At 59.9% G+C, this 13,197-nt stretch overlaps 1 protein-coding gene and 1 non-coding gene across 4 annotated transcripts; one reads left to right on the top strand and one right to left on the bottom strand.

Annotated features, from left to right (window-relative positions):
* Positions 1-908: 908 nt before the first annotated feature.
* On the bottom strand, positions 909-12,798 carry Med16 (mediator complex subunit 16). 3 transcript variants are annotated; one of them, XM_036171125.1, is made up of 15 exons: positions 12,691-12,798; positions 11,767-11,932; positions 11,325-11,432; positions 10,997-11,166; positions 8,278-8,709; positions 7,658-7,763; positions 5,909-6,064; positions 5,046-5,254; positions 4,729-4,935; positions 4,134-4,344; positions 3,659-3,792; positions 2,776-2,968; positions 2,319-2,535; positions 1,626-1,709; positions 909-1,415 (listed from the first exon to the last, which is right to left on the bottom strand). In XM_036171125.1, exons 1-15 carry the CDS (start codon positions 12,766-12,768, stop codon positions 1,289-1,291), a joined length of 2,598 nt encoding a protein of 865 aa, XP_036027018.1. In that variant the 5' UTR covers positions 12,769-12,798; the 3' UTR covers positions 909-1,288. The 3 variants fall into 3 exon arrangements, with proteins under 3 accessions (XP_036027018.1, XP_036027020.1, XP_036027021.1); XM_036171127.1 differs by lacking the exon at positions 12,691-12,798 and adding an exon at positions 12,304-12,383; XM_036171128.1 differs by having other exon boundaries at positions 1,328-1,415; positions 2,759-2,968.
* Positions 12,799-13,057: 259 nt separating this feature from the next.
* On the top strand, positions 13,058-13,164 carry LOC118572062. The gene has a single exon (XR_004943438.1). It is a non-coding gene; the product is annotated as a U6 spliceosomal RNA (small nuclear RNA).
* The last annotated feature ends 33 nt before the right edge of the window (positions 13,165-13,197 follow it).

The following is a 13,197-nucleotide window of genomic DNA, read 5'->3' on the forward strand; positions in this document are numbered from 1 at the left end:
CTGTTCCCTCAGGGCGCTCCTATTTCTCTGCCGCTTGTCCCAGTCCCAGGGTGCGTCACACGTAAACATCTGAACAAACGACCTGGAGACATCATTCGTCTGCTCCCAGAGTTCTCCCCAGATGGCTTGGCATCTTCACTAACACGCACGGTTAGCACTCTGCAGAGCCAGGGAATGCAGGGGGTGGCCCTGTCACCCCAGTGGCCATGCTCCTGGCCACAGGAAGTCAAGGATGGCTTGAGCAAGGCCAGGACGCCCCCACCGCACTGCTGGCTTCTGTTGGCAGAGGCAGCAGCCTAGGGCCAGCAGCGGGCATCACAGTGAAGTCACTAAACCGTGAAAGGGAGATATCAGTCTCCCAGGCTCCTCTGGATGTACAGAATGTTCCAGAAGGGAACTGGGAACAGGCACACATGCCTGCTATCCCAGCACTCAGGAACAGGTACAGGAGAATCAGAGTTCAAAGTCATCCCCAGCTACGTATCAAAATGTGGGGAGAAAAGGGGGTTCCCAGCTGGGGAACCCCACCTGGCCCTGTTACCTTCCCTGTCTATGGCTCCCCTAATAGGCTGCGTCAGAGCACGGTCTGTCCTCTGGAGTGAGCCCTCCCCAGGCTGGGTCATGTGTGGCCGCTGCCCTGTACTCTGCTCCACAGGGTTCCAGGGAAAAAATAACAAAACCAATTACCACGAACTGCCCGGCCTGGGCCTGGCTGCCTGACCGCAGGGGGCAGATGAGGAAGCTTGAAGGTCCCCTGGGGACCAACAGCAAAGGCTGCTAGGAACCAGGGTGTGGGAGGCAGGGGGAGGGCGAGGCCGCTGTGCCACACATGGGCACACCTCAGCACAGAGCCTGACCTGGTGGCAGAAGTGGCGGGAGCCACGGGGAGGGGATAGCATAAGCCTGGAGGCAGTGCAAGGAAACTTTATTGGGCCCACCCTCCAGGCCCACAGTCCCCAAAGGTAAACTGAGGGAGACAACCCCAACAGGGGCTTATGGACTGTGGACCTTTTGAAGGGTGGACACACAGCCCAGCTCCTTCAAGATGGCCTGGGTGTGAGCATGGGGCTTTAGGCCCTGAAGGTGGCACATGCCTTGTGTCCCCAGAGGGGCAGATCCAAGGCAGCTGGCTGAGGACACAATGTTCCATCACAAAAGGCCCCTGTGTCTGCTCAGAGAATGGCGCAGTCTCAGGGACGGCCGAGGGGCGCAGTCTCAGGGATGGCCGAGGGCGCAGTCTCAGGGACGGCCGAGGGCGCAGTCTCAGGGATGGCTGAGGGGCGCAGTCTCAGGGACGGCCGAGGGGCACTCTCCGCCACAGCCCTCCACACAGGCAGTTCTTGATCCACCGCTGCTCCCACTGCTTCACAGCTGTAGTCTTGTTGGGTGACCTCAGCATGGTGACACAGCCACACCTGGGGGCCAGGGACTGTTGACACTCACCTGACCCTCCCACTGACTCCACTTGCCTCTCTCCGCCCTGCACACACTGTGGTGCCAGCGGCACAACGGTACACCCCAAACCCTGGGCACCCCCAGACCGCACCCAGGGCCTCCTGAAGCTGCCTGGCTCGTCCGTGGCCAAGAGGGAAGCAGAGGGACCCGGGCTTGCTGGCAGCCCTCACCTGGTGCAGGCTTTGCACTCCTCCGTCGGGTAAGCACCCAGATGCAACCTCCGCAGGTGGTCGATCTTGGGCTGGCCAGGGGCCCTGGGGAGGAGAGGGGAGTAAGGGGGTGTGGGGGGCTGTGTCCACAGCACCATGTTAGCCGGACAGCAAAGCGTGGTGTGTGACCCCAGGGCTCAACCATACAAAACAACAGCTGACGGGACCAGAGTTTCTAGAACCTTCCAAACATGGCTGAATATGGGTCAATGGGACATCGTACACACAGGAGGGGGCAGAGGCCTCACTGTGAGACCAGGGCACTGCTCACTGCGGGGGCGAGAGCTGGCTGGCCTGGGCGAGGCCGCAATGCAGCCTCCACAAACCCTACACCCAAAGCTGTGCACTCAGAGCTGGCAGGAGGGTCAGAGTTCAAGGCCACCCTCCTCCCACACAGGGAGTCGGGGGCAAGCCTGGGCTACATGAGACAAAACCCAAACACCTCTATGCACACAGCAGAGGCTGGAATGCCACCAAGTTCTCTCTCACGGCAGAGACCTGATGAAACGGAACTTGGTCCTTAGATACTCCAGGCTCTAGAAGATGCTGGAGCCCCCCTCTGAAAGAACCTGTGTGTGGAGACCTTCAGGGCTGCAGGGCTGATCAAAGGTGGGCGGGGCTTGAGGGGAAGGAGGGAAGGGCGGAAGGGCACACCTGGCGAGGCCGTCCAGCTGCAGGGTGGAGGTGCTGCTTGGCAGGGTGGGTGCTCTGCCGAAGCGCAGGCGCAGGGGCTGTTTGGGCTGCAGGCGGCTGACCAGGCCGTCGCTGGCAGGAAGCCAGTCCAGGTTGGGGACCAGCAGCTGGCTGGGAAGCAGACAACACTCATCCACCAAGCCCTCGTCAGGTTCGCTGGCTGGGCCCTCGTCACGGCCTGTGGAGGGGGGTGTCACTGCACTCAACAGCTTCCCAGAGAGCCACCTCCTCACCCCCACAGCACCCACGGCAGTCTTCTGTGCCCTCTGACATCTCAGCTGTGAATTAGGGACCTGGACCCTGATGAGTGAGGGCCACGCCAATGCTGGGGAAACGGTGAGAAGCCTCAACCCTGGTGATGTGCTGGGCCTACAACTGTATTTTGCTGGGGAGGTGTAAGCGGAGGGCAGTGTCTCACAGCAGATCCACAGCTTGGTGAGCAGCCGGAAGAGAAGGGACATGCTGTCCTGGGTGTCCGAGGTGGCTGTGTAGACGGGCAGGCAGCTGGGCTTCAGCAGGCCCCAGATGCGGATGACAACCATCAGCTCTCGTAGCATGCCCAGAGAGGTACCATCCCGTAGGAAGCTGTGCCCCGGCCTCAGCGGGGAGCCCTGTGGTGGGGACACTGGAGTGAGCGCCCCAGAGCTGCCGTGGGTGGGTATGTGCCAGGCACCAGCTTGGACCCTGGGTGAGGTCTGGGGACAGTGTAGCCTTCCCCACAGGGGGTACAGTTGGTGCAGAGTTGGGGGAGGCCAGAACTGTGTGTGCTCAGTGCCCTACAGACCAAGAGTGGTCAGAAATGACCAGTCCAGTGTCTGCGGTGCTGGCAGGGACCTGGTGGACACCAACCCAGACAAGCGTGGCTGTCTTAACCTCCCACAGAACCCAGGAAGCCAGGGGCTTGACCTGTGACCCTGTAGCCTGGAGGCTCGAAGCCTCAGATGACCTGGGATAGACAGGGAGTCACCCCCTTCAGGGCCAGGAGAACGCCCTAGGCAGACAGGAGCCAAGGAGTGCGTCTCGGCAGAAGGCAACGCCGCAGCAGCGCAGCAGCGCCCACCATAACAGAGGCCAGAGCTGGAGGACACTTGGGAAAGTGAAGGGGCGGGGCTGACGCGGGGGTGTGGCCGACGGGGGTGGGGAGCGGGAGGACACGACTCACCTGGTTGGGCAGGCTTTGGGGGCGTGGCCAACACGCTGTGTGTGTGTGTGTGTGTGTGTGTGTGTGTGTGTGTGTGTGTGTGTGTGCGCGCGCGCGGTTGGGCAGGCTGGGGGCGTGGCCGGCGCGGGGCGGGGCTCACCTGGTTGGGCAGGCTCACCAGGAGGTAGAGCACGAAGTCCCCCACCCACTGCAGCAGCTGTTGCAGCGCCTGCAGAGTGTTCATGTCCAGGACAAACTCCTCTGTCTTCAGGTTGATCATGACCTTGTCAATGTCTGTGGGGACAGTGAAGGGGTCAGGGAACATGGGGGACCTGGCTCTGAAACCCCACAGGTCCCGGGAGTAGGGCAGCTCAAAGTGGTAGACCAGGCTGGCCATCAACGTGCAATGCAGCCACGGATGACGCTGCCCCTCGTGCTTAGGCAGCAGCACATCTGGTTTACGCTGGAGAGGTGATCTGCCACCTGGCCACACCTCACACCCACCGCACATTCAGGTTATGAAGGCTGCACAGTGCTTGGGCTCAGGTGCAGGCTGGGCGCCTTTCCAGCACCCGCCTCAGGGGCTGGTCACCGTGAGCCTCACCCTTTTCAGGTGGGGAAGGACCCCAACCCACCAACGTCAGTGATCTTGGCGCAGATCTCGGCCAGGCGGTCCCCAGGGCTCTTGTCGGGGGTGTTGAGAAAGTGTGGGCGCAGCAGGGACTTGAGAGTGGATGTGATGGCCATGAGGAACAGCTTGGTGTGGTAGTCGCATACGCGGGTCACTGTGCAGGGCGACAGCTTACACAGCGAGGCCTTCATGGCCAGGATCCGGGTGGACAGGACCTGGGGGCCACAGATGTGAGCCGAAGGCCTGTCAGGTTTGGGGTCACACCCAGGACCAGGTACCTCCCCCGCCCCGATTCTTGCAGGCTAGTCAGGATCAAGGTGAACAGCAGCCCCTCCTCCCCTCTGCCCTGGTGGCCGGTGGCCAAGGCCTCTGGCAGCCCATGTGGTTGGTCCACATGACGCACACCTTGGACCAGTTCTATTCTAGAAGAGTCTGGAAAGACCCCTGGGCTTGGGGGCAGAGGTGAGGATTAGAAGTATGGATCCCAGCTACCCACCGGGTCACGCAGGGCGCTCTGGCACGCCCGGCCCTGGGCTCCACCCACAACAGAGGAGAGGGGCGGTAGGAGGGAGGGCTGCACTTGCTGGGAGCCCGCCCACCTGCTGCAGGGCGGGCTTCTGCCTCGTGTACTCCTCATGTAGCCTCTCCACCAGGCTCTGCACCATGCCGGGCTGCACGTGCAGCAGGATGTCCCACCAGTCGTAGCCGGTCACCATGCAGTACTCCAGCAGAAACAGCAGGTGCTGCAGGGCCAGCTTGGGCTCCAGCGGGTGGCCCAGGGATGGAGAGATGCGCAGCATGCTGAGCTGGGGGGAGGCTGGGTGAGCGAGCTGATTGGGCGCCGCCAACCCAAACCTCCCTCCGCTCCCCTGCACCCCTCCTCTGCGCCCCTCCCCATCCCGGTCTGAGCACTCACCTTCCCGTGGTTGTCGATGCCCACCAGGGCCAGTGACGTCCAGGACAGCTGCATGGCTTTGAAGTGCACGGCTGGGCCCGTGGTGCGAGGGCGCTTCAGGGCCGGCTCATCCAGCGAGCGCGGGGCTGAGCTGTAGAGCACCGCCATGGTCTGCAGCGAGAGCCGATGCACCATGTGCACGCTGCCGTCCTGGAAGGCCAGCGCCAGGCCTGGGGGTAGCGCAGTGTGGTCAGGGCAGGGTGGGCAGCGCCTGCCTTCCCTGGCTCCTCCCACCGTGACCTGGGGAACGAGAGCCCAAGCCCCGTCCCAGAGCCCTCCTCCGGCTTGGCTACCCCACCCTGAATGCATTCTCCCCATCATAAGGAGGGCCAGGAAAATAAGGACCTAGAAACAGGCAAGGCCACCTCACTGCTGAGCAGCTGGGAAGGCACCTGACTGACGTAGAGGCAGAGACCTGAGGGATCGAACCCTGGGCCATACATATACTTTGGTGATTACGTGTCTCTCTTGGCAACAGGATTTCACCCCACATTCCCAACTCACTGTCTCTTAGCCCACAGCTCCTCACATAGTAAGGAACACAGCTTTCTACTGATGGGCTAGCGGTGTGCACATCTTAAAAACCGTAACTTTCTGTTAATCAGCTACAATTCTTTACTTATTAAGGGATGCAGCTTTGTGTTAACTAGCCGCAGCCCGTTATATATTAAGGAGCACAGCTCCTCGGCAGCTTTCAGGACCCTTGGTTCTGGGGGTCGGTCCACACTCATCACATGAGATTGGGAACCCCAGCTCTCAGAACCCTCTTCCCGCCCCACAGGAGCGGGCGCTGTGCTGGCTGGCCGCTCCTGGGTTGAACGTACCGAGGCCGGGGTAGAACTGGGTGTCACTGGCCACCTTGAGGTCAGTGTTGGTGAGCGAGATGGGCAGTTTAGGCAGTGCCACCGCCGAGACACGGTCCAGGTCGTTGGTGGCTGACAGGATCCGCCACTTGAGAATCATGGGCTGTTTGTCCCCAACTGGAGAGGTGGGGACGGGAAAAGGAAGGGTGTGGGAGGGTACAGAACGGGAGCTCCACCTCAGGGCAGCAGGCCACAACTGTCCCAACTCAGGGAGAGGACCCTGCATGGCCAATCAGAGCACTTCTCCTCCAGCCTGCTGGCCTGAGGCTCACATGACCTGAGGACCAGCAGGATCCAGTCCAAGGATTTTTCTCTTCTCTTTTTTGAAAGAGGGTTTCATGGACCCTACCCTGGCCTTGAACTCTTACCCTCCTCCTCCACTGGTGTTGGGATGACAGGCATTCTCCACTAGGCCCAGTTCATTCTCTGCAGGGAGGGAGCCCAGACCCTCTGAGCTCTCTGGTCCCCATCTTTGAAACCAGTCCTGACCCCAGAGAGAGCAAGTCTCCCTCCCAAGGGGAAACCGAGGCCAGAGTGGCTATAACCATCTGTTTGGAGCAGCCAGGGCTCTCACAGAGGACGCAGAAAGCAGAGGTGGGGGTGGGCAAGCGGTGCAGGCCCGTCATCCCAGCTCCAGAGGCAGGAGGATCATCAAGAGTCTGACGCCTGAGGAAGCTAGAGTCCAAGACTTTTCTCAAAACTCCAACAAACAAAACCCAGAAGTCAGTGGCCGATGGCAGCCAGCCGCTGGTTGGCCACATCCCTGCCTTGACCACAGCCAGCTTCTGTCACCATGGTCACCGCGCCTCAGCCTCATCGCCAGGCACCACCCACTGGGCAGGAGAGCTAGGCCCTGGCCGGCCCAACTGCCCTGGGCCAGGCGGGGGTGCGCACAGTGGGCATGTGTGGCAGGCGCAGGTCTGGTGCGGTAGGGCCCTGCCCGCCAGCCAGCCCCACTGCCTGGTGACTCAGAGCCATCCACCTGCAGGAAGCACAGCGGGACACTATTCACATTTAATTACTCGCTGTGACTGCAGTGAGAAGCCTCTTGACACATTTCATTATGCCGCCAATTAGGTCCTCCAGCCACCTCCAAAGCCGCCACCAAAGCTGCCACCGGGTCCACTAGTGCGCCGCCTCCGCCTCTCCCCTTTCTGTGTTGGGGAAGGTCCCGCCAGGGCTGAGCCAGGCTGCGGGGACAGCCTTAGGGAAGCAACAGTGGTGGGGGTCTGGGAGACCCAGGAGGGTTCCAGGAGACGCTCTGGAGGTGAGCTGCTCAGGCCAGTGCTCTGCATGCAATCCCAGCCTCCTCTCTGAACTGGGGTTTCTAGAGGCTCCAGGGCTTTTCAAGTAAAACGCCTCCCTCCCGTGCCTGTTCACGCCTTGACAGCTCGGCCCTGTTCCCTGGCCCCTGCCCCAGGGCCTTTGCATAGGCCACTTCTTCAATCCTGGGGGTTTCCAGGTGGTCCTGCCTAGGGAGCCTTAGCATCCCACTCTAGCCAGGAAAACAACAGCCTCCTAGGACTGTGGAAGAAGTTAATCTAAAATTAACAGGCCACACCTTTAAACTCAGGGTTCAGGAGGCAGAGAGAGCAGAGTTCTGTGCATTCAAGGCCAGCCAGGGACACACCGTGACCCTGTCTCAAAACAAACCCCCAAATCCCACAAGCTAATGGACCCCTGGCGGCTCCCGAACCCTGGCTGACTCACCCACAGGCGAGATCTGCTGGAAGATGTTGTTCACAGGCAGACCTTCCTTCCGCAGGGACCAACACTCCACCAGGCTGCTGGTCTGGCTGGAAGCACACAGGAGCACCTGGGGGCGGGGCTCGGTGAGGACAGGGTGGAAGGGCTGGCCCCCGGGCACCTGCCTCACAGGCCTCATGTGCATCCTCCAGTCATGGGCCACACAGAACTACAGCACAGTCTGCCAGGGCCTTCACGAAGTGCGGGGCCTTGTGAATTCACGAGAGCAGTAGGAACCCAGGCGAGCCCTAACAAGGGGGACGCGAGTCCCACAGACAGGTCAGGATGTATCCCCAGACAGGCAGAAGGGACTTAGGAGAGGGACTCAAGCTGAGGACTCTGAGCTGGGGACTTGCCTGGTTTCACCGTGGAATTGTGAGGTAGGAAGGTGAGACACAGAAAGAATAGGAGACACGGTGCCACCTCTCAAGGCAGGGAAGAGGCCACGAGCCAGAGATGCCGGGCCTCTGGATGCGGGCATGGGTGGCCACCAGGAGGGACCTTCCCTGCCCCACCGGGCCTTGTCAGACTCTGCCTCCAGGACAAGCCATGGCTGGCTGAGCTAGGGATGCAGCCTCACTTACCTGCTCAGACATGTCTCGGGCCAGGAACTTGAGGTGTGTGATGGCGGGAAACCTGTCCTTGCGGTTGGGGTCGGTGGTGCAGCGCATGAACAAAGAGGGCAGGATCTCGGTGTCTATACGGCACTTCTCGCTCACCACGCTCACGCACACCTTGTAGAACTTTACGGGTGACGCGCTGCTACCGTCTGCAGCAGCGACCACGATGTTCCCGCCGCCCGTGAAGGCGATGTCGGCCAGCGCCACTCGGCCACGCAGCCGACACAGGCTCTCAGTGGATGTCAGCACCTGCCCGCTCGGCTTCAGCAGGGACACAGTCACCAGGCCACTGACTGTCACCGCGATCCAACCCTCCATGGGCTTGCCACCAAACAGCGTGAGCGAAGGGGAGAATTTCACTCGCGAGAACTTCTCCCCGAAGCTGGAGGCACCGGACTGCAGGAAGGGGAAGTGGGAGGAAGGGCGTGCTCAGCTCCTGGGCTCCACCTTCTATGCCCCCCACAAGCACGAGCAACAGTGTGGCAGAGCTGCAGACGGCCCCTGATGCTCAGTCTCCTCTTCGGTGACACGCAAGCAGTGACATTTTTCTCAGGGGACCAAACTTGGTCCTTCACTTTCTCTGGTGACCTCACGGTCTCCGCCTTTGCAGCAGAGGCAGCAAGACGGCAGACAGAGCTGGGCTGTGGTGCCACCGAAACCTCACTCAGGAGCTGGTGGGGCGGCATGCATCTCCTGTGGAGTGCCCTCAGCACCAGCTCCTCTTCTCCTTCTAGTCTGCGTCCCCAACTGGTGTAATTACATACAAAACACACCTTGTCCGAGACAGGGTATGTAGCCCAGGCTGGACTCAAAGTTATGATCCTCCTGCGTCAGCCTTCCAAGTGCCGAGATGACAAACATGCACTACCATGACTACCTCAATAAAACTTTGTTTTGTTTTGTTCTGGTTTTCGAGACAGGGTTTCCCTGTGTAGCTTTACACCTGCCCTGGAACTCGCTCTGTAGCCCAGGCTGGCCTCGAACTCACAGAGATCGCCTGCCTCTGCCTCACAAGTACTGGGATTAAAGGCGTGCACCATCGCCGCCGCTGGCAGCTCTATTTTTTTACATTAACGTTTTAAGACTTATAGCTGAACGCACTATTTATAAAGTGGCACACACCTTTAATCCCAGCACTTAGAAGGCAGAGCCAGGTGGATCTCTGTGAGTTCAAGGCCAGCCTGGTGTACAGAGTGAGTTCTAGGACAGACAGGGCTACACTTGAAAAAAAAAAAAAAAGAAAGAAAGAAAGAAAGAAAAAAAAAACTGGAAAAAGGTTTTTTTCTCTTATGTGTTTGAGTGTTTTCGCTGGATACACCACATAGGTGAGGTATCCATGGAGGTCAGAAGACGGTGTTGGATCCCTTGGAGCTGGAGTTACACATGGCTGTGAGCCACCATATGGGTGCTGGGAATGTAACCCAGGCCCTCTGCAGGGGCAGCCAATGCTCTAACCACTCAGCAACCTCTCCAGTCCCTATATTAAATTTGGGAGACAGAGTGTCACCGTTAGCCCTGGTTAGCCTGGGACTGGATATGCAGACCAGGCTGGCCTCAAGTTCGGAGAGAGCTATCTGCTTCCTGAGGCTGGGATTGGTGTGTGTCACCAGGCCCAGCCTTTGTTTGTTGGTTTGAGACAGGGTCGCTCTGTAGCTCTGGCTGGCCTCGAACTCACAGAGATCTGCCCGCCTCTGCCTCCCGAGTGCTGGGATTACAGGCGTGCGCCACCACCGCCCGCATCTGCAGTGGGTGGGTGTTGTGGAATAACACCTTAACCATGTAAAGATGTGTTACTGTGTCACCTTGCCGGCCTAAGGCTCCTGACTGGTCTAGTACAAGCTGAATGAATGGCCAACAGCTAGGCAGAGGAGGGACAGGTGGGGCTGGTGGGCAGAGAGTGAGGAGGAGGAGGGGGGATCTAGGCAAGAAGACTGAGAGAGAACAAGGGAGATAGGGAGGTGACACCGGGGCCAGGCAGCCGCGCAGAGTGTGACACACAGAATGCAAGACAGGTAAAAGGGCGCAGGCAAAGCGTAGATGAAGAGAAACAGGTTAAACTAAGTCATAAGAGCGAGCGGGTCCAGCTGAAGCTAAGGCCGAGCACTAGTAACTAATAATGAGTCCCGGTGTCATGATTTGGGGGCTGGCTGGTGGCCCAGGGAAGCCTGCTCCAGGTGGGAGTGGCCTCAGCAGGCAAGTGGAAGCTGCTGGGTGGGCCCCAAGGACCTGTACAGTCACGGACTCGAGGCCTGGCCATGTCCCCCTCACAGGCTGCCAGCTCCCCTCCATTATTGAGGAAATGGACTCTCAGATGCCCTGAGTCTAACTCAGGGTACTCGCTCCTCACTGGCTGAACTCCAGAATATACATAGATGGGGATTCTGGGTGTCATTAAATCAAAGTGGACTGGGGTCCGAGGATCACAGAGCAGCCATCTGTAAAATAGGGTACCACTAGATACGGCTGTCTGTTAAACAGGGTCACTGCACAGGACCATCAGCGGAAGGGGAGGCTGGAGGACAACAGCCACAGTTACGTATGTTTATGGGGGCAGGAGCTCAGGGTCGGCAGGTAATGCAAACAGGCGCAACGTGGGCTGGGCCTAGAGCATGGCAGAGTGCTGGCAGCAGTGAGGAAGAGCGGCTAGCCGCTCATAGCTCCACCCCAGCCCCGGGGCACTCACCTTCTCCACGTGCAGTGCCAGCTTTACACCGTTGTGCAGCCAAGACAGAGCCACGATGGGGTCCCCCTCCACCTGGCTGCCCACTGAGCTCTCCCAGCTGTTGGCCAGGTGGTCAGCCATGCTCCAACATTTGATCTGCCCGTCAGCGTCGGCTGACAGGAGCCGGGAGCCTGTGGTGACAGAGGAGGTGTATCAGGAGCCCTGCTAAAGGACAGGTCAACTGCACCCGGCCCCCCGGACTTCCAACAGGCAGGGTGGCTCTCGCCCGCCCTGGACTTAGAGCTGAAGGCTGCAGCCCAGGAACTGAGAGTGAACTTCACAGCCTCACCTGACTGGTCCCATTCCAGGCAAGTGATGGCCTCGCTGTGGCCAGAGCTGACGGAGTGCACTTCCCAGGGATGTTCTGTGTCGAGGATATGGATCATATGGGTCATGTCTGCAACGGAGGAGAGCAGTGAGGGCAGTGATGTGGCTCACAGCACCCCAGATTCCCCTCTCAGCCCTCCCTGTGTGCCCCTGCTCCTCCCGTGGGGCCACAACGTCCGTCTCAGAGGCACTAACAGTTCGAGGACAGTGACTAGTAGTGTGTGACTGCTTTTCCTGGCTTCTCTACACCCCCCTAACTGGCCGCAGCGCCTGTCTACCCCCAGGAGCCTTTCCAACTGGGGCTCGCTGTGTATGGGAAGCCGAGGCAGGGTGGATCCACGCCTGGCACAGCCCACTCCATGGTGTGGGGCCCGGGGCCGGCCAGGTGAGGGACGGACACTCACCCTGGTCGTCGTTGCGGAGGTCTGTGGTGAAGGCAATGAGGTTCCTGCAGGACCAGGCACAGGCCAGGGGCAGCGACGGGCAGTATGTGCTCTTGGTCCATTTCTCCCACTCACACACGTAGGCCAGGTCCATCGTGCCCACTGCGCCCAGCACGGTCCCGGGCTCCTGGGGAACAGGGAGATCCCGAGACGGCTGCTAAAGTGGGTCTAGAACGTCCTCCGGGCCCCGAAGCCCGAGCCCTGCTATAAATTCCGTGATGCCGGGGCCTAAGGTCCCCTCCCTGCCCACCTATCCCTCCCCCAGATCTCAGCCTCTAAGCTCGCAACCAGCCCCACAACCAGGCCCCGCCCGACTCCTTCAAGTCTGGGCCTCGGTCCACACTCCAAGTTCAATCCCCACGCCACGCTCCCAACAAGTTAGCCTCCCACGTCCCAAGACCCGAATGCTGAGCCTTAACAGATACAGCCGGCGCCTTCGCCCACGCTCCGCCCCAGCGCGTCAAGCTCCACCCACACCTTCTAAGACCCTGTGCAAACCTGCAACCAGCTTCGGGCCCCCTTCTCAGCGCGTGACTGGCAGGCCACAGACCCTCAGGCCACGCCCCCAGCCCCTTTAGTCGCCGCTTCGTAGGCCACGCCCCTCTGGCCGGCACATTTCCTCTGGCTCCGCCCCTCCGCTCAACTTCTCTCAGGCCACGCCCCCCGACCAGTCTCAGCCCCCCAGGCCACGCCCCCTCCCCAGCCTAGTCGCCTCCGGCTTCACTTCCAGCACCGGTGCTGACCACGCCCCTTCCACACCGTCTCCTACCCAGCAAGCTTTGCTCCCAAGCCCGCCCTCTGACCCCGCAGGCTCCGCCCCTCAGCCTTCCGCTCGAGGGCCTCGCCCTGATTGAGCCGGTCATGCGTCCCGCATCTCGCACTGACCTGTCCTCCCCGAACGCCCAGTCGGCCGGGCGGCCGCGGTCCACACTCGCCCCAACGCCCGGAATCCGGCGCCGCCATCTCTCGGCCCGCGCCGGCCCCTCGCACAGACTTCTGGGAGAACCGCGGCTCCGCCCCTACCCGGTTTAATTTGCATATAATAATTCCTAGTAACCATTGCGGCTCCATGTGCGACAAAAGAAAAATAATTTGTGATTTCCGATCACTGGCTACATCTTACACGGTAGACTTAGTTTTATATAAGAGAAATTTTTTGAAAGTTTCAAATCTTTTACAAACTATACTCACCCTAAGTTAGAAAAGATTTAGTTTTGAGCCTTTAAATAGTGGCTGGACAAACCCCAGGGTCGTGCTCGCTTCGGCAGCACATATACTAAAATTGGAACGATACAGAGAAGATTAGCATGGCCCCTGCGCAAGGATGACACGCAAATTCGTGAAGCGTTCCATATTTTGGTCTCTTTCGCCCGCCCTCCCTCTCTCAGAGGA

The sequence above is a fragment of the Onychomys torridus genome, chromosome 21 (genome assembly GCF_903995425.1).
Source record: "Onychomys torridus chromosome 21, mOncTor1.1, whole genome shotgun sequence".
Classification (NCBI taxonomy): Eukaryota; Metazoa; Chordata; class Mammalia; order Rodentia; family Cricetidae; genus Onychomys; species Onychomys torridus.